At 49.5% G+C, this 21776-nt stretch overlaps 1 protein-coding gene across 4 annotated transcripts in view; it reads left to right on the top strand.

The window, feature by feature from the left end:
* Window positions 1–21776, top strand: part of SFXN5 (sideroflexin 5) — a 120504-nt gene that overhangs the window by 15982 nt on the left and 82746 nt on the right. For all 4 annotated transcript variants that reach the window (XM_060246102.1, XM_060246106.1, XM_060246104.1 and 1 more), the window contains exon 2: window positions 8429–8497. In XM_060246102.1, the coding sequence (XP_060102085.1) occupies window positions 8429–8497 (69 nt within the window). The remainder of the gene's footprint in view (window positions 1–8428; window positions 8498–21776) is intronic.

Below are 21776 nucleotides of genomic sequence, written 5' to 3'. Positions count from 1 at the left end.
AGCGATGAGGTTCTAACCTACAGAATGGTCTGGCCCAGGAGTGGCCAAACTGTGGCTTGGGAGCCCCATGTGGCTCTTTCACACATACTGTGTGGCTCTTGAAGCCCCCACTGCCCCATCCGCTGGCTTGGAGAAGGCATTTCTCTCTCTAAATCACTGCGCCAAGCCAAAACAGTCGGCTGCTTGTACAGTGCATTTAAAGTCAAAGTTCCTTTCTTTTCACCTCTTCCTCCCTCCCTCCCCCTGTCTGTCTGTCTGTCTATCTCTCTATCATCTGCCTCCCTCCCGCCTAGAGATGTGAAGGCCTGGAAAAAACCCCAGAACAATTCGGGAAAAAAATGGGTTTTTTTTCCTGTTTTTTTCCCGAAAAATTGAAAAAAAAGAAAAGAAAAATTGATTATGGAGTGTTTTATTTTTATTTATTTATTTTATTTATTTGTAATTTATATCCCGCCCTTCCCACCAGGTGGCTCAGGGTGGCTTACAACATATAAAAGCTAACATAAGAGTATAAAATTAAGCATAAAAGTTTAAACATTTCACAATTTACATAGTTAAAATCTAAACATTTCACACAGTTATATACTTAAAACATTAGGAACATACAGCGATCTTACAAACTACACTCAGTTTCAAGTTTCAGTGCCGGTTAGTTGTAAGCCAGCCGGAAGAGGACTGTCTTACAGGCCCTGCGGAATTGAGCAAGGTCCCGCAGGGCCCTTACCTCTTCCGGCAGCTGGTTCCACCAGGAAGGGGCCATTATGGAGAAGGCCCTATCACTTGTAGTTTTCAAACGGGCTTCCTTTGGCCCGGGGGCAACAAGGAGATTTTGAGTTCCCGATCTCAGTACTCTCTGGGGAACGTGTGGGAAGAGACGGTCCCTCAGGTAGGCAGGTCCTAGGCCATATAGGACTTTAAAGGTAATGACCAGCACCTTGTACCGAACTCGGTAAAGTATTGGCAGCCAGTGCAGAACCCGGAGTCCCGGCTGAATGTCCTCCCATCTTGGGAGCCCCAATAACAACCGGGCGGCGGCGTTCTGCACCAACTGCAATTTCTGGGTTCGGCACAGGGGCAGCCCCATGTAGAGGGCATTGCAGTAGTCCAACCTCGAGGTGACCGTTGCATGGATTTTAACATGATGAATAAAATATTTTAAGACAAGGTGTTCAAATATTTTCCAAATCATTTCTAAAAAATATGTATGATATCAGATTGTTCTAATTTCTGTGCACTGAGGCCAAGCAAGTCCGAGGCCGTGCCCATTCGTTGCAACTTAGTCCTGCACTCCCCTCTTTACACTTCCCCCCTCTTCGGTTCTTTTCATAAGAATGAGTTTTTTATTTTTATGTAATACTGTGGAGAGGAAATACGAATAATTGTTACGTCTGGATTTTAAAAAATTGTTTTGTGGAGGTTTTTTTTGTCTGTTCCACAAAAACTAGTAAACAGGTCAGGAGATTGTTGCTCCATTTGTTACAATTTCAAATAAATATTATTTAAAGAGTAAATTCTGTTTGTAGTAATTGTTTGGATACACTATATTTTTAATATGCTAGTTGTGATAATTTCATGCAAAGTAAAATTGTCCATAGTCATATTTTATGTTCCTAAAGTAACAAAATGACTTTCAATCTGGAAAAGAAAAAAAGAAGTGCTAATGTAGCATTTTTTTTTTCAATTTTTCTGAAAATTTCCGTTTTTCCCTCCCTGTCTTGCAGCTCTCAGACATCTGGTGTTTATTCTGTGCTCCTCTTACATTCAGCAAGTTTGACCAGCCCAGTTCTGGCCCCTTATGGGCCACTGGACTGCCAAGGGGGATGCCTACACATTCTGGCTACTGCCTGCTTCCATTTTGGCTTCTTACACTGAGCTGCAGAGGTCTTTCAGGTGTGAAAATACTTTCTGAGCACCTTTTTATTTTCACACCTTTCTAAACTGGAGCCTTGTGAGCAAAAATTCTACTTTGTGAACTACTGGCATTAAAGTTGTGAGCTGCTGCATCAATTAGTTTGCTCTGGGGCTATTTTTCCTGAGCTGAGACAAACGTGTGTGAACTGGAGGCTCTAAAACTATAAGCTGCCTCACACTAATTCAGCTCAGAGGGAACACTGCTTGTGAGCGATCCTGCAGAGAAGTCAACCTTTATCAACCTGTCTTGACGCTTGCACTTTTCAAATTGGGCATGGCACCTTGCCTGCTTCTGTGCCAGCATGACTGGCTGAGCCATGCCAGCAAACCAGGTGTGTAATGCACTGAGCGATGAGATGTGTTGAAGGCAACATGCTTTATTAGCGGGTACATCACAGAGAGGGAAGCGCGGGCCGGGTCCCGCTTTATATACAAAACCCGGAACAACCTTCTGTCTGGCCAGGTCCAATCCTGGCCAGTTAAACTTCCCGCCACAGATCTTAATTGGCGGAGTAGTTTCGTGCACTACATCCAGGGACCAGTGGACTTCCTCTGGTCACCTCTGTAGCGTTCGCTGTGCAGTAACTTCTGGACTGAATTGCAAGACACAACACTCCTCCCCCCCCCCCCCCTAGTTCAAGACACATAGTCCTTCAAGTAGGCTGGTGCCCTGCGCTCCCTGGTTGACCTCCTCGGGGTTATTTGGGGCGTTGGAGCGGTCCTAGGCAAGGGTACATGACAATACAGGTTCTTGTTTTGTGTCTGCACATCTGGCACCCCATGGAACTTCGAGTGGTCTAGGGGTGTAGAGTCACCAGGGCTGATGGGATGCACTCCCAGTGGAAATGGTCTTGAGCCAGCTAGGGCAGCAAATGCCCCGGCCCTGCATGGCAGCACTTTCTTCTGGAGTTGCAAAACCTTAGTTTATTGTCAAGTCCCACTTCCTGTGATAAAGGTCTTTCTGGGCCCCTTACCCTGCCTGGCAGGAAAGGGCTTCTTGGTTTCTCCTCTCCTCTTCTCTTCCTTGCTTGTCCTTTCGTTACTGCAGAACTCCAAGACTGAGCATATTTTGAATTGGCCGGTAGGAGCTGGAACTCGGCAGCATAAAGCGAAGGCTTCATTATCTTGAATGGGATTTTATTAGGGCATCAAGTGATAATTAGGGGAGGGACGGTGGCTCAGTGGTAGAGCATCTGCTTGGGAAGCAGAAGGTCCCAGGTTCAATCCCAGGCATCTCCCAAAAAGGGTCCAGGCAAATAGGTGTGAAAATCCTCAGCTTGAGACCCTGGAGAGCCGCTGCCAGTCTGAGGAGACAAGACTGACTTTGATGGACCAAGGTCTGATTCAGTATAAGGCAGCTTCATATGTTCATATATGTTCAATTGGTTTATTTGGTGATCAGTCAAATAAAATTTTAGTTGGTTACGTGATGGGAACCAATTTTAACCGTTGCATGTAAATGTTAATTGGTGGGGTTCTTTTGTCTGTTTTGGGTCTGATTTGGTGCTTCACTCTAATAGGGAAGAAATAAAGAAGGAACTCTTGCTAGTAGCCATTCCGGCTAAAGACGAGTGTCTGGTTGATTTGACTGTAAGCCATCGCATGCTTTTTCACTGCCTCATAACTGGAAGTTGATCCAGGTGAATCACGTAAGTAGTTAGGAGGCATGTGATCAGGCAGCTAAAATATCTTTGATAGTTGATCTCCATAAATGTTACGTTTCACATGTAAGACTGAGACCACTGTGGGCAAATATCCTCTGGCACTGTTGGCAGTATTGGTAGGACCCTTGGGCAGAAAGTGGGGCCTGTGTTGGCCCCTTTTGCCCTGATCCACCTCTCCCAGAGCAGCTGCTGAGTTTTGTCAGGCGGGGATCTGGAACTGGGGCCTGGCCATCCCAGGAGCTCTAAGGTCCAGGATCAGAGTTGGCACCGAAATGACTGGCCCTGTGACGTGGCTGAACCAGCAAGCCCCTCTGCTGAGCCCCCAAGGCTTCAGTAGACTGAGGGAGGAGGAGGCCCACTTGCTCCTGGGCTTCCTCCAGCCAGGACTATGTTGAGACCTGATCCTGCAAAGCACTCTGTGTTCTCTCTGGTAGTGAACTGGGAACGGGGTGCAGCCTGGCGTTTGGTTGTAATTGAACTGCGTCCTCTTTACCTCTCGAGGAGAACCTGGGGGCTGGTGGTGGAGGATCTGGCCCTACAAGGTAGCGGTCTGGTCGCCCTGGATTCTACACCCTTGTAGAATTTTGGAGCACCAGTTTGGTGTAGTGGTTAACTGGTGTGGACTCTTATCTGGGAGAACCGGGTTGGATTCCCCACTCCTCCACTTGTAGCTGCTGGGATGGCCTTGGGTCAGCCAGAGCTCTCTTATCTGGGAGAACCGGGTTGGATTCCCCACTCCTCCACTTGCACGTGCTGGAATGGCCTTGGGTCAGCCAGAGCTCTCTTATCTGGGAGAACCGGTTGAATTCCCCCCTTCTCCACTTGCAGCTGCTGGAATGGCCTTGGGTCAGCCAGAGCTCTCTTATCTGGGAGAACCAGGTTGGATTCCCCCCTCCTCCACTTGCAGCTGCTGGAATGGCCTTGGGTCAGCCAGAGCTCTCTTATCTGGGAGAACCGGGTTGGATTCCCCACTCCTCCACTTGCAGCTGCTGGAATGGCCTTGGGTCAGCCAGAGCTCTCTTATCTGGGAGAACCGGGTTGGATTCCCCACTCCTCCACTTGTAGCTGCTGGGATGGCCTTGGGTCAGCCAGAGCTCTCTTATCTGGGAGAACCGGGTTGGATTCCCCACCCCTCCACTTGCAGCTGCTGGAATGGCCTTGGGTCAGCCAGAGCTCTCTTATCTGGGAGAACTGGGATTGATTCCCCACTCCGCCACTTGCAGCTGCTGGAATGGCCTTGGGTCAGCCAGAGCTCTCTTATCTGGGAGAACCGGGTTGGATTCCCCCCTCCTCCCACTTATAGCTGCTGGGATGGCCTTGGGTCAGCCAGAGCTCTCTTATCTGGGAGAACTGGGATTGATTCCCCACTCCGCCACTTGCAGCTGCTGGAATGGCCTTGGGTCAGCCAGAGCTCTCTTATCTGGGAGAACCGGGTTGGATTCCCCACTCCTCCACTTGTAGCTGCTGGGATGGCCTTGGGTCAGCCAGAGCTCTCTTATCTGGGAGAACTGGGATTGATTCCCCACTCCGCCACTTGCAGCTGCTGGAATGGTCTTGGGTCAGCCAGAGCTCTCTTATCTGGGAGAACCGGGTTGGATTCCCCACTCCTCCACTTGTAGCTGCTGGGATGGCCTTGGGTCAGCCAGAGCTCTCTTATCTGGGAGAACCGGGTTGGATTCCCCCCTCCTCCACTTGTAGCTGCTGGGATGGCCTTGGGTCAGCCAGAGCTCTCTTATCTGGGAGAACTGGGATTGATTCCCCACTCCGCCACTTGCAGCTGCTGGGATGGCCTTGGGTCAGCCAGAGCTCTCTTATCTGGGAGAACCGGGTTGGATTCCCCACTCCGCCACTTGTAGCTGCTGGGATGGCCTTGGGTCAGCCAGAGCTCTCTTATCTGGGAGAACCGGGTTGGATTCCCCACTCCTCCACTTGTAGCTGCTGGGATGGCCTTGGGTCAGCCAGAGCTCTCTTATCTCGGAGAACCGGGTTGGAATTCCCCACTCCTCCACTTGTAGCTGCTGGGATGGCCTTGGGTCAGCCAGAGCTCTCTTATCTGGGAGAACCGGGTTGGATTCCCCACTCCTCCACTTGTAGCTGCTGGGATGGCCTTGGGTCAGCCAGAGCTCTCTTATCTGGGAGAACCGGGTTGGATTCCCCCCTCCTCCACTTGTAGCTGCTGGGATGGCCTTGGGTCAGCCAGAGCTCTCTTATCTGGGAGAACCGGGTTGGATTCCCCACTCCTCCACTTGTAGCTGCTGGGATGGCCTTGGGTCAGCCAGAGCTCTCTTATCTGGGAGAACCGGGTTGGATTCCCCACTCCTCCACTTGCAGCTGCTGGAATGGCCTTGGGTCAGCCAGAGCTCTCTTATCTGGGAGAACCGTGTTGGATTCCCCCACCCCTCCACTTGCAGCTGCTGGAATGGCCTTGGGTCAGCCATAGCTCTCTTATCTGGAAGAACCAGGTTGGATTCCCCACTCCTCCACTTGCACCTGCTAGAATGGCCTTGGGTTAGCCATAGCTGTCTTATCTGGGAGAACCAGTTTGGATTCCCCACTCCTCCACTTGCACCTGCTGGAATGGCCATGGGTCAGCCATAGCTCTCTTATCTGGGAGAACCGGGTTGGATTCCCCACTCCTCCACTTGCTGGAATGGGCCTTGGGTCAGCCAGAGCTCTCTTATCTGGGAGAACCGGGTTTGATTCCCCACTCCTCCACTTGCACCTGCTGGAATGGCCCTTGGGTCAGCCATAGCTCTCTTATCTGGAATAACCAGGTTGGATTCCCCACTCCTCCACTTGCACCTGCTAGAATGGCCTTGGGTTAGCCATAGCTGTCTTATCTGGGAGAACCAGTTTGGATTCCCCACTCCTCCACTTGCACCTGCTGGAATGGCCATGGGTCAGCCATGGCTCTCTTATCTGGGAGAACCGGGTTGGATTCCCCACTCCAACACTTGCACCTGCTGGAATGGCCTTGGGTTAGCCATAGGTCTCTTATCTGGGAGAACCGGGTTGGATTCCCCACTCCTCCACTTGCTGGAATGGCCTTGGGTCAGCCAGAGCTTTCTTATCTGGGAGAACCGGGTTTTGATTCCCCACTCCTCCACTTGCACCTGCTGGAATGGCCTTGGGTCAGCCGTAGCTCTCTTATCTGGGAGAACCGGGTTGGATTCCCCCCTCCTCCACTTGCACCTGCTGGGATGGCCTTGGGTCAGCCATAGCTCTCTTATCTGGGAGAGCCGGGTTAGATTCCCCACTCCTCCCCTTGCAGCTGCTGGGATGGCCTTGGGTCAGCCATAACTCTCACAGGAGTTGTCCTTGAAAGGGCAGCTGCTGTCAGAGCGCTCTCAGCCCCAGCTACCTCACAGTGTGTCTGTTGTGGGGGAGGAAGGGAAAGAAGATTGTAGGCCAGTCTGAGACTCTGTCCTTGAATGGGCAGCTCCTGGGAGAGCTCTCTCAACCCCACCCACTTCACAAGGTGTCTGTTGTGCGGGGGTGGGGAAGGTAAAGGAGATTGTGAGCTGCTCTGAGACTCTGAGTGGAGGGCAGGATATAAATCCAATATCATCATCTTCTTGTTCCACTGTCTGGAGCTGAGCCTTCAGCAGAAGGTCCTTCGACAGAGTCCTCCGAGTCCAGGGGCTGTGGGCCTGGAGGGAGTTCAGTGGCTTCTTGATGGGTGGGTGTCCTGACGGCCAACTTTCAATTATTTATTTATTAATTAAAACATTTAAAACATTTATAGCTCCCACCTTTCCTTGTGGTTCAAGGCAGTTGCCTCACCTGCTCTCTGGTGCCAGATGGGAAGCTTCTATGCGTATAGGAGAGGCAGTTCTTTCCACAGGGCCAAAACATGCCTCTGGTGGCCTGGCCTGCAATATGAAACTGTTCTCAGCTCAATGTGAGCTGTTCCCAGAGAGCCAGTTTGGTGCAATGGTGAAGTGCATGGACTCTTATCTGGGAGAACTGGGTTTGATTCCCCATTCCTCCACTTGCAGCTGCTAGAATGGCCTTGGGTCAGCCATAACTCTCTTATCTGAGAGAACCGGGTTGGATTCCCCCACTCCTCCACTCGCAGCTGCTGGAATGGCCTTGGGTCAGCCAGAGCTCTCTTATCTGGGGAGAACCGGGTTTGATTCCCCACTCCTTTACTTGCAGCTGCTAGAATGGCCTTGGGTCAGCCAGAGCTCTCTTATCTGGGAGAAACTGGGTTGGATTCCCCACTCCTCCACTTGCAGCTGCTAGAATGGCCTTGGGTCAGCCAGAGCTCTCTTATCTGGGAGAACTGGGTTGGATTCCCCACTCCTCCACCTACACCTGCTGGAATGGCCTTGGGTCAGCCAGAACTCTCTTATCCAAGAGAACCGGGTTGGATTCTCCACTCCTCCACTTGCAGCTGCTGGAATGGTCTTGGGTCAGCCAGAGCTCTCTTATCTGGGAGAACCGGGTTGGATTCCCCACTCCTCCACTTGCAGCTGCTGGCGTGACTGTGGGTCAGGCCATAGCTCTTGCAGAGCTGTCCTTGAAAGGGGCAGCTGCTGTGAGAGCTCTCTCAGCCCCACCCACCTCACAGGGTGTCTGTTGTGGGGGAAGGAAATAAAGGAGATTGTAAGCCGCTCTGAGACTCTGATTCAGAGAGAAGGGCGTGGTATAAATCTGCAGTCTTCCTCTTCTCTGCTAATGTGTGCTGATGTATGTCTGTGGGGACCACCTTGGTCAGGAGTGATTTGAAGGGGCTTTTGTGTGTGGCAGAATCTGTGGCTGAGAATCTGGTTTCGGGAAAAGGAGTGGTTTAAAGTGGCCTCCTTGGGTTTCTGGCAAGCCTGTTGATTGTGCCTTTCTGTCTTTTGCAGACTACGTTTTATGGTCGGTTTAGACACTTCTTGGACATCATCGATCCTCGCACCCTCTTTGTAACGGAGGTAAGATGGGGTGTGGGTGTGGATGTAAGTGAGAAAGAAGAAACCACAGTTGCAGGATACTTCTCCAACCTGGTGTTAAATAATGTGCTTCTGTTGCCCTAGAAGATATTTTGTTACTTACTGGCCTGTTTGCTCTTAGGAACTCTACACCACTGTTGTCTCTTACCTGATTTTCCACTGGTTCGGCACATTATGTCTGTTCCACTGAGCTCTTTCAACAGTTTATAAAATAATCAGGTTCTTTTCACGCTAAGGGTAGGCTGAGTGGTGGAGCCTCTGCTTGGCATGCAAAGGGTCTTGGGTTCAATTCCAGGCAGCAGCTGATGTGGAAGACCTCTTAGCCTGCGGCCCTGGAGAGCCACTGCCAGCCTGAGTGGACACCGCTGACCTTGATGGGCCAAGGGTCGGATTCAGCCTATGGCAGCTTCATAGGTTCATGTAGGATCTTCTTTTAGCCCCTTGTTTGCTTTTCTGCGTGTGCCTCCTAAAACCCCTGCCTGTTTCTGTAGCTTTCTCTATCTCACAGAGCCATCACTGGCCGTCTCATCCATATGACAAAGTCGGTTCTTGTGTCCAAACACTCCTGCCACAATATGTTTGTCTATAACAACCAAGAGTCACACAGAAAGTGGAACTAGAGAGAAAACCCGAAGGCTCCGTGTATAAACGCCTCTCAAAGACGTCAACCAATTTGTTTCCAATAATACACCAAAGAATCTTAATTGTAATAACGAAGTTTTACTTTTCTTCCTAATGTGTCCAAGCACACAGGTATCACTTCCGAAAAGAAGAATTTTCAATCCAAGCGTTTGCAATATTCCACCGAAGGCAGTAATTTTAATCCAGTTGACATCCAATAATTTTATTCCACTCAACCTGTACAGCAACAGACAAAACTGGTTTAATGTCCTGTTTTGCACATGAGCTTTTTCCGGCTTCTCTGTTCTCAGTCAGTTAATGCAGTTTCCACTTAATCCACAGGACTATGCTTTCTGCTTACCCTTACGCTATATTATATTTGTCAGCAGGGCTTTTTTTGTTGAAAAAGCCCAGTATGAACTCATTTACATATTAGGCCACACCCCCTGACACCAAGCCAGCCGGAACTGCGTTCCTGCTCCAAAAAAGCCTGGGAATTGCATGTGGCTCTTTCACACATATCAACCCCCCTGCCGCCCCGTCAACCAGCATGAAGGCATTTATGAACCTATGAAGCTGCCTTATACTGAATAAGACCCTCTTTGGTCCATCAAAACTAGTCTTGTCTCTTCAGACTGGCAGCGGCTCTCCAGGGACTCAAGCTGAGGTTTTTCACGCCTATTTGCCTGGACCCTTTTTAGTTGGAGATGCCGGGGATTGAACCTGGGACCTTCTGCTTACCAAGCAGATGCTCTGCCACTGAGCCACCGTCCCTCCCTTTCTCTCTTTAAATCACTTCTCCAAGCCAAGTCAGCCAGCCACTTGGAGAATGCATTTAAAATTGCTTTCTTTCTACCTCTCTCTCCCTCTTTTTTCCTTCTACCCTCCCTCCCTGCTTTCAAAACATCTGACATTCATGTCTTGTGACTCTCAAACATCTGATGTTTATTCTGTGTGGTTCTTATGTTAAGCAGGTTTGGCCACCCTGGGTCTAAGTGGTATCTGGGTATCTACCTCACAACCAGATGAAAGCAGTGGCAAAGGGCCCAAAGTCTGCAGGCAGAGGGGACCATTTATTGACTCTGGTCTGTGTGCCATAGAGAAAGCAGGTTCCTTTTTGCCCTGCCAGTGACCATCACAACAGAAACAGACCGTGTCCCAGGCTGACCCTGCAGCTTTGCTGAATCTAGGCAAGTGTGGGGCTAGTCAGTGCCTGAATGGGAAATCTCCTGGTAGGGATGGCTCTGAAGAAGAAGATGATGATGATATTGGATTTATATCCTGTCCTCCACTCCGAATCTCAGAGTGGCTCACAATATGCTTTATCTCCCCCCCCACAACAAACACCCTGTGAGCAGTGTTCCCTCTAAGCTGCAGAGTTTTGTGAGCAAAAATTCTACTTTGTGAGCTCCTGGCATTAAAGTTGTGAACAGCTGCATAAATTAGTGTGCTCTGGGGTCATCCTTCCTGAGCTAAGACAAAAATGTGTCAGCTGGAGGCTAAAAATCTGTGAGCTAGCTCTTGCTCACTCAGATTAGAGGGAACACTGCCTGTGAGGTGGGTGGAGCTGAAAGGACTCTCACAGCAGCTGCCCTTTCAAGGACAATTCTGCAAGAGCTACGGCTGACCCAAGGCCATTCCAGCAGGTGCAAGTGGAGGAGTGGGGAATCAAACCCGGTTCTCCCAGATAAGAGAGCTCTGGCTGACCCAAGGCCATTCCAGCAGCTGCGAGTGGAGGAGTGGGGAATCAAACCCGGTTCTCCCAGATAAGAGAGCTCTGGCTGCCCCAAGGCCATTCCAGCAGCTGCGAGTGGAGGAGTGGGGAATCAAACCCGGTTCTCCCAGATAAGAGAGTTATGGCTAACCCAAGGCCATTCCAAAAGGTGCAAGTGGAGGAGTGGGGAATCAAACCCGGTTCTCCCAGATAAGAGAGCTCTGGCTGACCCAAGGCCATTCCAGCAGCTGCGAGTGGAGGAGTGGGGAATCAAACCCGGTTCTCCCAGATAAGAGACCATGCACTTAACCACTACACCAAACTCGCTCCACCCCCCAATGGAGGGAGGACACTGGCCCAAACCAGGTGAGCAGGTGATGCCACTGGGCAAGGTCAAGAGATGCCACTGGGGAAGGTCAAGGCAGAGGAGGTTGCCGGGCAAGTGGGCAGAGCCGCCTGTGAGGGTTGGACCAGCTGAGCTCATGCCGGGAAGGGCACCATCAGCTATTGGCCCTCTAGGACATTTCCTGGTAGCCATAATGGTTATTTAATTATTTATTTGGCTTATTAATCGCCCCATCCTGGCTAGCACTGGGCTCTGGGTGATGTACATCAATAAAAATACATAAATTTGCAATCAATAAAACAATTCCCTGCCTCCTGGGCCTCTCCAGTTATCCTTGGGGGATTTCTAGGCTCATGTTTTCCTGTTTGAGTGAGAGGGTGGCACACCTGCCAAGATGCATAATTACTAGAACTGTAACGTTTCTCGAAGGCTTGAAGCTGTGGGAAGCAACTGGGTGGGTTTTCCTGGGGAAAAAAATGGAAACAAAGAAGAAAATGAAAACATATTTAGAAATACTTATTTTTTATATCAGCCCTAAACTTATTTTACCGCTTTAACAGCACAGCACATTGTTTACAATTTAATTACTGTATACAGTTGTGGTATTATACTTATTTTTGAAATATAAAGTATATATCGCTTAGTTTTCCACAAGCAAAATTGCGGAAGCACTCGGTGCTCCTGAGAGAGAGAACTGCAAACTGCTGCACTGTTTCTTGCCTTAGGACACGTATATTAGTGGTTGTGATTTGAGAGACGGGGAAATAGAAACAGCGAAAGCAGAACGTACAGATTTTGAAACAAAGGAAAGCAAGTGTGTTGTTTGGACAGAAGCAGGCTCATACGGCTGTCAGAGGGCCGGGAATGTATCAGGACAGGGAGCGACAGCGAAAACTTCGTACTGTTCTCATCATTGCAGCATATTAATTGTGGGCAAAGTTAGTCACATTTAAATGTAGTGACATTTAAATGTAAATAAATGTAGGCTTGATGTAGTATACACAGGAATGATCATTCTCTAATGCTGTTGATTGTCTTACATAAAAAAAAAAAAACATATTACATACTCTGAGCAAGTAAAATCTTAAAGAATATTTTACTCATTCCAAAACAGAAAATATTTCATGGAAGGGTTTTTCTCCCCACTGTTCAAAATTTCTTGATTTTCTGTTAGCGTTTTTGGTTAAGTCCTTGGAATCTTTTGTTCTTGAATTTTCCTGAGGGTTTTTTTTTTTTTTTTTTTTTTGCCCTGGCCTTCAGATTCTGAATAACCCACTGAAATATAATCCCTCAACTGGTGTGGCTTGGCTTTCACTGACAGGTTAAGACTAACAACATAAACCCAAAGGGTTCTTATGACCCAAGTTACTTTAATAATGAACATACATTTATTACAAGAAAGACAGGCAAATACTATAGTCCTCAATATATAGCCATTGAAATTCAGTCCAATAATAAAATGCTGTCCATATTAATAATGTAGATTCCAGTAGATTCAATGTATGCTATCATGTTCCAATATTATTTATTTATTTATATCCCACCCTCCCCTAATAGGCTCAGGGCGGTTAAGAACAGTTAAAATAAAGTTAAAAATAGAAATACAATAAAATCATTAAAAGTCATTTCAAACATTTACACTTAAAATTGCAATCCCTAAAATCCAAGGTGCTGTCAGAATTATTGATTCGTATTTAGCGCTACATGCATTACTGATGTTAAATATTATTTGCCGCTCTATATACTATATAATCAAATATACTATATAATCAAATTGGAGTGCTTCAAGGATCTGTCCTAGGACCTGTTTTGTTCAGCATCTTTATCAATGATTTGGATGAAGGAATAGAGGGATGATACGAAATTGGGAGGGGTTGCAAACACGGAAGAAGACAGAAACAGGATACAGGATGACCTTGACAGGCTGGAAAACTGAGCTAAAATCAATAAAATTAATTTTAACAGGGAGAAATGTAAAGTTCTGCATTTAGGTAGGAAAAATCCAATGCATGGTTATAGGATGGGGGATACTTGTCTTAGCAGCAGTATATGTGAAAAGGATCTAGGGGTCTTAGTGGATCATACGCTGAACATGAGTCAACAGTGTGATACGGTGGCTAAAAAAGGCACCATAAATGCAATTTTGGGCAGTATCAACAGAAGGTATAGTGTCCAGATCACATGATGTGATGGTATCGCTTTACTCTGCTCTGGTGAGACCTCGCCTGGAGTCTTGTGTTCAGTTTTGGGCACCACATTTTAAGAAGGATATAGACAAGCTGGAATGGGTCCAGAGGAGGGTGACGAAAATGGTGAGGGGTCTGGAGACCAAGTCCTATGAGGAAAGGTTGAAGGAGCTGGGGTTGTTTAGCCTGAAGAGGAGGTGACTGAGAGGTGATACGATCACCATCTTCTTGAAGGGCTGTCATATAGAGCATGGTGTGGAATTGTTTTCTGTGGCCCCAGAAGGTAGGACCAGAACCAACGGGTTGAAATTAAATCAGAAGAGTTTCCGGCTCAACATTAGGAAGAACTTCCTGACCATTAGAGTCGTTCCTCAGTGGAACAGGCTTCCTCCTTGGGAGGTGGTGGGTTCTCCTTCCTTGGAGGTTTTGAAACAGAGGCTAGATGGCCATCTGAGAGCAGTGAAGATCCTGTGAATTTAGGGGGAGGTGTTTGTGAGTTTCCTGCATTGTGCAGGGGGTTGGACTAGATGACCCTGGAGGTTCTTTCCAACTCTATGATTTGGAAAGAACCTCCAGGGTCATCTAGTCCAACTCTATGATTCTATGAAAATCCAAGATGGCATCAAAATTATTGATTCATTTTTAGCACTACATGCATTAGTGATGTTAAATATTATTTGGCGCTCTATATTTATACTATAACATCAAATCCCATGAAAAAAATGTGTGTGCAACAGGACAGCCGGTATTCCACTTCCTGTTTCATGAATTTCCTCCAGCATGGGATTATAATTTTATTTCACAACATCAAGGAAGACATATTTTCAATACTTAAGCTTATGAAGGACAGATTGTCTCCTGGCTTCCTTTCTTGAGCCATCTGAGCATTTGCCTGTAAGAAATTCAGAAATATGAATCGGTCGCTCTCTTGTGTGCACCTACATGTCATAGAGGACACATAACTTCAGTGGATGTTAGCAAAATAAAACAGGAGCCCAGTAGCACCTTAAAGACTGGAGAGCAAAAAGCTGAAATAAATGTTGCTAGTGTTTAGGATGCCCCCGGACTCCTGTTTTATTTTTCACTAGAAGTGCCGCCTGGAGGAAGAAATGCATTTTTTCCAGTGACAAAATATTGCAGTTGAAATGTTATCTTTAACATGGAAACTTTGTCTTGTGGAGATGGAGTCTGAATATTGCCCAGCAAAGAGGTAAGTGTTTCAGTGTTCTCGCGCGAAATGCTTGGAAAGGCTTTTGATGTCCTGTATAAAACAAGAATACAGGATAAGTGGATGGGTTTCATTTGACTGTGAAGTATTGTTTTTCTGTTTAATGGGAATGGTGTTATAAGAAAAGAAGAAGTTATTGGATTTATATTCCACCCTATACTCTGTATCTCAGAGGGGTCTTCCCTCCCCCGGCCCACAACAAGCACCCTGTGAGGTAGGTGGGGCTGAGAGAGCTCTCCCAGAAGCTGCCCTTTCAAGGCCAACTCCTACAAAAGCTCTGGCTGACCCAAGACTATTCCAGCAGGTGCAAGTGGAGGACTGGGGAATCAAACCCGGTTCTCCCAGAAAAGAGAGCTCTGGCTGACTCAAGGCCATTCCAGCAGCTGCAAGTGGAGGAGTGGGGAATCAAACCCGGTTCTCCCAGGTAAGAGAGCTCTGGCTGACCCAAGGCCATTCCAGCAGCTGCAAGTGGAGGAGTGGGGAATCCAACCCGGTTCTCCCAGATAAGAGAGCTCTGGCTGACCCAAGACTATTCCAGTAGATGCAAGTGGAGGAGTGGGGAATCCAACCCGGTTCTCCCAGATAAGAGAGCTCCGGCTGACCCAAGGTCATCCCAGCAGCTGCCAGTGCAGGAGTGGGGAATCAAACCCGGTTCTCCCAGGTAAGAGAGCTCTGGCTGACCCAAGGCCATTCCAGCAGCTGCAAGTGGAGGAGTGGGGAATCCAACCCGGTTCTCCCAGATAAGAGAGCTCTGGCTGACCCAAGGCCATTCCAGCAGATGCAGGTGGAGGAGTGGGGAATCCAACCCGGTTCTCCCAGATAAGCGAGCTATGGCTGAACCAAGGCCATTCCAGCAGGTGCAAGTGGAGGAGTGGGGAATCCAACCCGGTTCTCCCAGATAAGAGAGCTCTGGCTGACCCAAGGCCATTCCAGCATATGCAGGTGGAGGAGTGGGGAATCCAACCCGGTTCTCCCAGATAAGCGAGCTATGGCTGAACCAAGGCCATTCCAGCAGGTGCAAGTGGAGGAGTGGGGAATCCAACCCGGTTCTCCCAGATAAGAGAGCTCTGGCTGACCCAAGGCCATTCCAGCAGATGCAGGTGGAGGAGTGGGGAATCCAACCCGGTTCTCCCAGATAAGCGAGCTCTGGCTGACCCAAGACTATTCCAGCAGATGCAAGTGGAGGAGTGGGGAATCCAATCCGGTTCTCCCAGATAAGCGAGCTATGGCTGAACCAAGGCCATTGCAGCAGATGCAGGTGGAGGAGTGGGGGAATCCAACCCTGTTCTCCCAGATAAGCGAGCTATGGCTGAACCAAGGCCATTCCAGCAGGTGCAAGTGGAGGAGTGGGGAATCCAATCCGGTTCTCCCAGATAAGCGAGCTATGGCTGAACCAAGGCCATTCCAGCAGGTGCAAGTGGAAGAGTGGGGAATCCAATCCGGTTCTCCCAGATAAGAGAGCTATGGCTGACCCAAGGCCATTCCAGCAGCTGCAAGTGGAGGAGTGGGGAATCCAGCCCGGTTCTCCCAGATAAGAGAGCTCTGGCTGACCCAAGGCCATTCCAGCAGATGCAGGTGGAGGAGTGGGGGAATCAAACCCGGTTCTCCCAGATAAGAGAGCTCTGGCTGACCCAAGGCCATTCCAGCAGATGCAGGGGGAGGAGTGGGGAATCAAACGCAGTTCTCCCAGATAAGAGTCCATGCACTTAACCACTACACCAAACTGGCTCTTAAGTGGTGTCACCTGACTTTGGAGTGGAATGGGTTAGAAGGGAACTGAAGTTGTTTTGTGTGCAATATCTTGTCACTGGAAAAAATGCATTTCTTCCTCCAGGCAGTACTTCTAGTGAAAAATAAAACAGGAGTTCAGGGGCATCTTAAAGACTAGCAACATTTATTCCAGCTTTTTGTTCTCCAGTCTAAGGTGCTACTGGGCTGTTGTTGTTTTGAGTATTTTGTGGCTGCAATTAGTTGTCTTTTGCTGATGGAGAGGCTGGCCTATTGTGCCGTTCTGCCTTTTGCAACGTCATCCTTTCCGTGCAGGGCTGCCTTGGTGCCTTCCCCTGAGCAGAGTTTGGCTCCTGAAGTGACCGTTTACCTTTTGAGGACAGCGCTCTCTGCACCAGGTTGAAAACCTGCCCAGTAGGGACTTAGCTTGGCTTCTTGCACCATTGATTGACTTAATTTGAGAACATGATTGGATTGGATGGTTCCCATGAGCCCTCTTTGGACACGTGCCTGTCAAAACAGAAGCAAATGAAACTGCTGTTTCGCCAGAGCAAAGGTGGAGATTGTGGCTGCATTTAACACAATCTCCAGTGAGATCAGAGATCAGTTCTGAGGAATGCAGGCAGCAGAAATGGACTGCCTTAGCTCCTCTTGAATTGGGAGTTGCACGAGGCTTCAGCAAGCTGCATAGAAATCCTCTGGCTGCTGCTTCCGGAGAATCCTGAAGGGTGCTGTCAGGCAACCAGCCCTCCCCCCAGTCCCTTGGCCTGAGACCCTCCATGGAGCTCACGGCTAGCTTCTTAGGACTCACCTGAGCCCAAGGTTGTGGCTGACTCTGTTCTGTCAGACTTCCTAGCATTAACTGAGGGTTGGGAGCGCAGCAGGGCTGCTTGACAGGTCTGAGTAAAGTGTGGGCGAAGGGGCAGAGGGCTGTTGGCATGGGGCTGTGGAATGTGGAGAAAAGGCCACGGCTGTTGGCTGCTCTCGGACTATATTCCTTGAGATCTGGGTGGCCACTTCAGACTGTCTGCCAGGGCTGTTGTGGCGCTCTGTGGTCCCTGGGCTCTTGCAGGCTGCCCTCATCTGCCCTCCTTCCTCTCTCTGCCTGTGCAGTTTCTGATTCCTGAGTCAGCTCTCTTCCCTTCAGCGGCCCTCTTTCCACAAAGGTTCCTAGCCTCTGGCCTCTCTGTTGGCCAGCAGAGCCAGGGTTTCCCCTTGTGCCCCCACCAAACCTCTCTCTCAGCTGTCTGTCTCACAGACAGAGGATCCAGGAGTGCCCAGTGGGTGGAGGAGGTGGGAGAAGGGAAGGCAAGCCCTGGGCAGAGGTGCTTGAGGGAGAGGGTCATGTGATCTGCCCACGGTGAAGGCAAGAAGCAGGACGGCAGAGGTGGCTCTCACTCCACACTGCGTTGCTGACCACAGAGGGTGGCAGGGGCACCTTCAGGCCTTTGGCAGCTCCATGGTGCAGCCTCTTCCTCAGGGCGAAGGCCCTTCTCTGGAGCTTCTGCTTGGCGGGGGTGGGCTGGGGGTGGCTACTTCCTCTGCTGTGCTTCCAGGGAGTGCTTCCAGTGCTGTGCTTCCAGGGAGTGTGTCACTGTTTCCTTCTGCTGCCTTGCTTGGGGAGGGGCTGTGGCACAGTGGCAGAGCCTCTGCTTGGCATGTAGAAGGTCCCAGGTTTGACCTCTGTCAGCATCTCTGGTTAAAAGGACCAGGCAGCTGGCGAGATGAAAGACCTCAGCTGGAGACCCCTGGAGAGCTGCTGCCAGTCTGTGCAGGTGATACTCAGCTTGACTGACAGTTGGTCTGATTCAGTATGAGGCAGCTTCAAATCTCCCCGACACACTTTGATGTATGGGGTTCCCCAAGGGGCAATCCTCTCCCTTCTGCTGTTTAGCATCTACATGCACCCCCTTGCCCAGCTGGTTGTCTCCAGTATGTGATGAGATGAGACCCAGTTCTGTCTGTTGATGGGCAGCTGGCCAGATACCGTCCTGTCGAATCTGGCTAATGGGCTGGATGCCACAGTTGGGTAGTTGATGAAGAGTTGTCTGAGACTGAAACCTTCGAAGATGGAGGTCCTTAGCTCACCTGTTAAAATAAGTTGCAAAACTGTTGTGGAAGAATTGCCCCCAGAGAACCAGAAGGGGAAAGTGGACTTGAAGGTGGCTCTTCTCTTCTTTGGGGCCATAAACATGCCTCAGCAGATGAGCTAGTAAACTTTTGGGGCAGGGAATTAGTTAACAGCTGACCCAGACTTATTAGCAAGGCAGTCTTAACATGCCAGAACCAAAGGTGAATAGCAAAGGAAACTTGCAGTTTTGCCTAATATACAAAGAGATTGCTATTGAGATATTTCAGGCTGTAATCCTTGACACCTTTACTTCTGAGTAAGCCCCAGTGAACTCAGCGGGATGTCAATCTAATGGAAGCTGAATAAAATACTGAAGGAGGACAAGAGAGGAGATTGAGTCATCTGTATCTACCCCAGTCCCAAAGAGAAGATTCACTGGTGTATGGAGGCCACGTCTGGACCCGGATCGTTTGCTCAGTCAAGGGCCATGAGCAGAAATCCAAGACATGTCCAGATGCACAGGATAGCTGTCCACACAACGTTCCTTCGCATTCTGAGTGCATTTGGATGAACCCAAATAGGCCTCCAGTTCTGGGTCCAGCAAGGGAGTGGGTGTGGGTAGAGCAACTTTGGGGCAGCCACCACTGTTCAGTCTGAAATAGAAGAAGAAGAAGAAGCCTGCAGATCTACACCCCGCCCTTCTCTCTGAATCAGAGTCTCAGAGCGGCTCACAATCTCCTTTCCCTTCCTCCCCCACAACAGACACCCTGTGAGGTAGATGAAGATATTGGATTTATATCCCACCCTCCACTCCGAAGAGTCTCAGAGCGGCTCACCATCTCCTTTACCTTCCTTCCCCCACAACAGACACCCTGTGAGGTGGGTGGGGCTGAGAGGGCTCTCTCAGCAGCTGCCCTTTCAAGGCCCACTTCTGCCAGAGCTCTGGCTGACCCGAGGCCATTCTAGCAGGTGGAGGGGTGGGGAATCAAGCCTGGTTCTCCCAGAAAAGTGTCTGCACACTTAGAAGAAGAAGAAGATATTGGATTTATATCCCACCCTCCACTCTGCAAAGTCTCAGAGCGGCTCAAAATTTTCTTTGCCTTCCTCCCCCACAACAGACATCCAGTGAGGTGGGTGGGGCTGAGAGGGCCCTCACAGCAGCTGCCCTTTCAAGGACAACTTCTGCCAGAGCTCTGGCTGACCCAAGGCCATTCCAGCAGGTGCAAGTGGAGGAGCGAGGAATCAAACCTGGTTCTCCCAGATAAGAGTCCATGCACTTAACCACTACACCAGCCAAACCGTCTTGTGTTGTTTAGAGGCTGCAAAGGATTTCAAACTAACCTCTAGCTGTTGCTGACAGTTTTCATTTATGGAGGTGTTGGGTTAAGTGTAAGCTTTTTTGGGAGGGGTGTATGTGTGGAGGCAGGTGATGATTATTGCTTCAGCTAGACCCTTTATTAATGCCAAGGGTGTGCTTCAAGAAAAGGCTGCAGGATGAGCAATTAGTTAAATCCCTCCTCATTTGCAGTCTTGAGGCTCAACTCCCCAGTCCTCACTCACTAAAGACCCTGGAATGGCATGGAGGGAGGGCCCCATCTTTGCCCTACCTGTCCCATCCCTCCACCCACACCCCACCCTCATCAAATGAACATCAGTGGGAGGGGGTCACAGTGCTTAAGGCAAAAAACACGTGGGTAAATCCAGGTGGGCAGTCGTGTTGCTCTGGATCAATAAAACAGATTTTGAGTCTCTATAAGGCCCACAAAAGTTTAATTCCAGATATGAGCTTTTGTTTGCAGGCCCACTTCCTCAGATACATAGGAATGGAAGGTAATAGTTCATATTTATAGGCAGACATATGTGATCTGTTAACTTCCATTTATTTGTATCTGAGGTACCACTGGACTCAAAATTTGTTCTGATACTTGGGTACGCAACAGCAAGGGCACTTGGGTAAGGAACAGTTTGCGTTTGTGACGCTTTTGTTGTTTCTTTGTATAGTGCATGCCACGGGGGGGGGGGGGGGCTACCTCTTGGGTATCCTGCCCCTCCAGGGAAAGTGCATGTGCAATATATAGCCTCTCCTTCCCGGTGTAGTGAATGCCGCGTGGTCACTGTCCGGCTATGCCTGGCAGATGTTCACTGCAATGGCCTCTCCTGCATTACTGCATCCGTGGCAACACCTTCCCGCTGGTCCCCCCCGTTTCTCACAGAGTTTGCCACGTCATGGTGCGACCGAATGTCCGGCGGTATAACCGGATGGGCAGGCTGGGCTCACCAACCTCGCCAGCCAAGAGAAGGAAAACTCTAACATCAAACCCGGGCAGATAGAGCTCGTGAATGTAACACCTACCACCTGGAGGACTCGCTGCCGGCATCCCGGCTTACTGGGCCATGGCAGATGACCCCCAGGTGAAAGGGTGGAGCCAGTACCGCGCACACCGCGCTTCACCTAAATAATTCCTCTGCGCAGGCCTGAAGGGCATATCCACATCCACAACACACAACACACCAAGTCCTGCAGCGATGGGCAAGGGGCGAAATGGCAGGTGGAAGATGCCACTGGAAGTCGCAGTCCCGAACCTGCATGTAGGTGGTTCAGGGTATTGGTCGCCTGATGCTGACCCGGAGACGAAAGCATCTTTCGGCAGCACCCTGAACGACCTTATCTAGGGACAGCACTGCTTGCTCCACATGGAGAGGGGCCTAGAAAAGGTGGCCTAAACAAAGCTCGTCTCCCCCACCCAGTTGGCTAGCCACGGTCAACGGGCATCCTTACTTGCGGTCAAAAAATAACAACAAAGAAAAGGCATGCACCTGCCTCACAAAGTGTGCAAAGACTTAAGCTTGCGTGTTGGAACATCAGAACCATGCTTGACACAGTAGACAGTGGTCGCCCTGAACGACGCTCTGCTCTAGTTGCCCACGAACTTCTCAGGTTGAATATTGACATAGCTGCTCTCAGTGAGGTCCATTTCCCTGAGGAAGGTAGTCTTCAAGAACATGGTGCTGGCTATACCCTCTACTGGTCGGGTAAGTCAAAGGCTGAGAGCCGCCTTTCTGGCGTTGGCTTCATGGTCAGGAACTCCATTGCCTCCAAACTCGAAAACCTTCCAACAGGTCACTCAGATCGCATCATGTCCATGCGCCTCCCACTTCAAAACAAACAGCATGCAACACTCTTCAGTGTGTATGCCCCAACCCTTCAAGCAGATCCTGCAGAAAAGAACAAGTGCTATGCTGATCTACGCAACCTCGTACGGAAGACCCCTACAGAGGACAAGGTGATCATCCTTGGCGACTTCAATGCCAGAGTAGGTAAAGACTCGGAAGCCTGGAAAGGAGTACTTGGCAAACACGGCATTGG

This window comes from Heteronotia binoei, chromosome 9 (assembly GCF_032191835.1).
Source record: "Heteronotia binoei isolate CCM8104 ecotype False Entrance Well chromosome 9, APGP_CSIRO_Hbin_v1, whole genome shotgun sequence".
Classification (NCBI taxonomy): domain Eukaryota; kingdom Metazoa; phylum Chordata; class Lepidosauria; order Squamata; family Gekkonidae; genus Heteronotia; species Heteronotia binoei.
The sequence above is the reverse complement of the archived record's forward strand: the minus strand, read 5'-3'. Positions and strand labels throughout refer to the sequence as shown.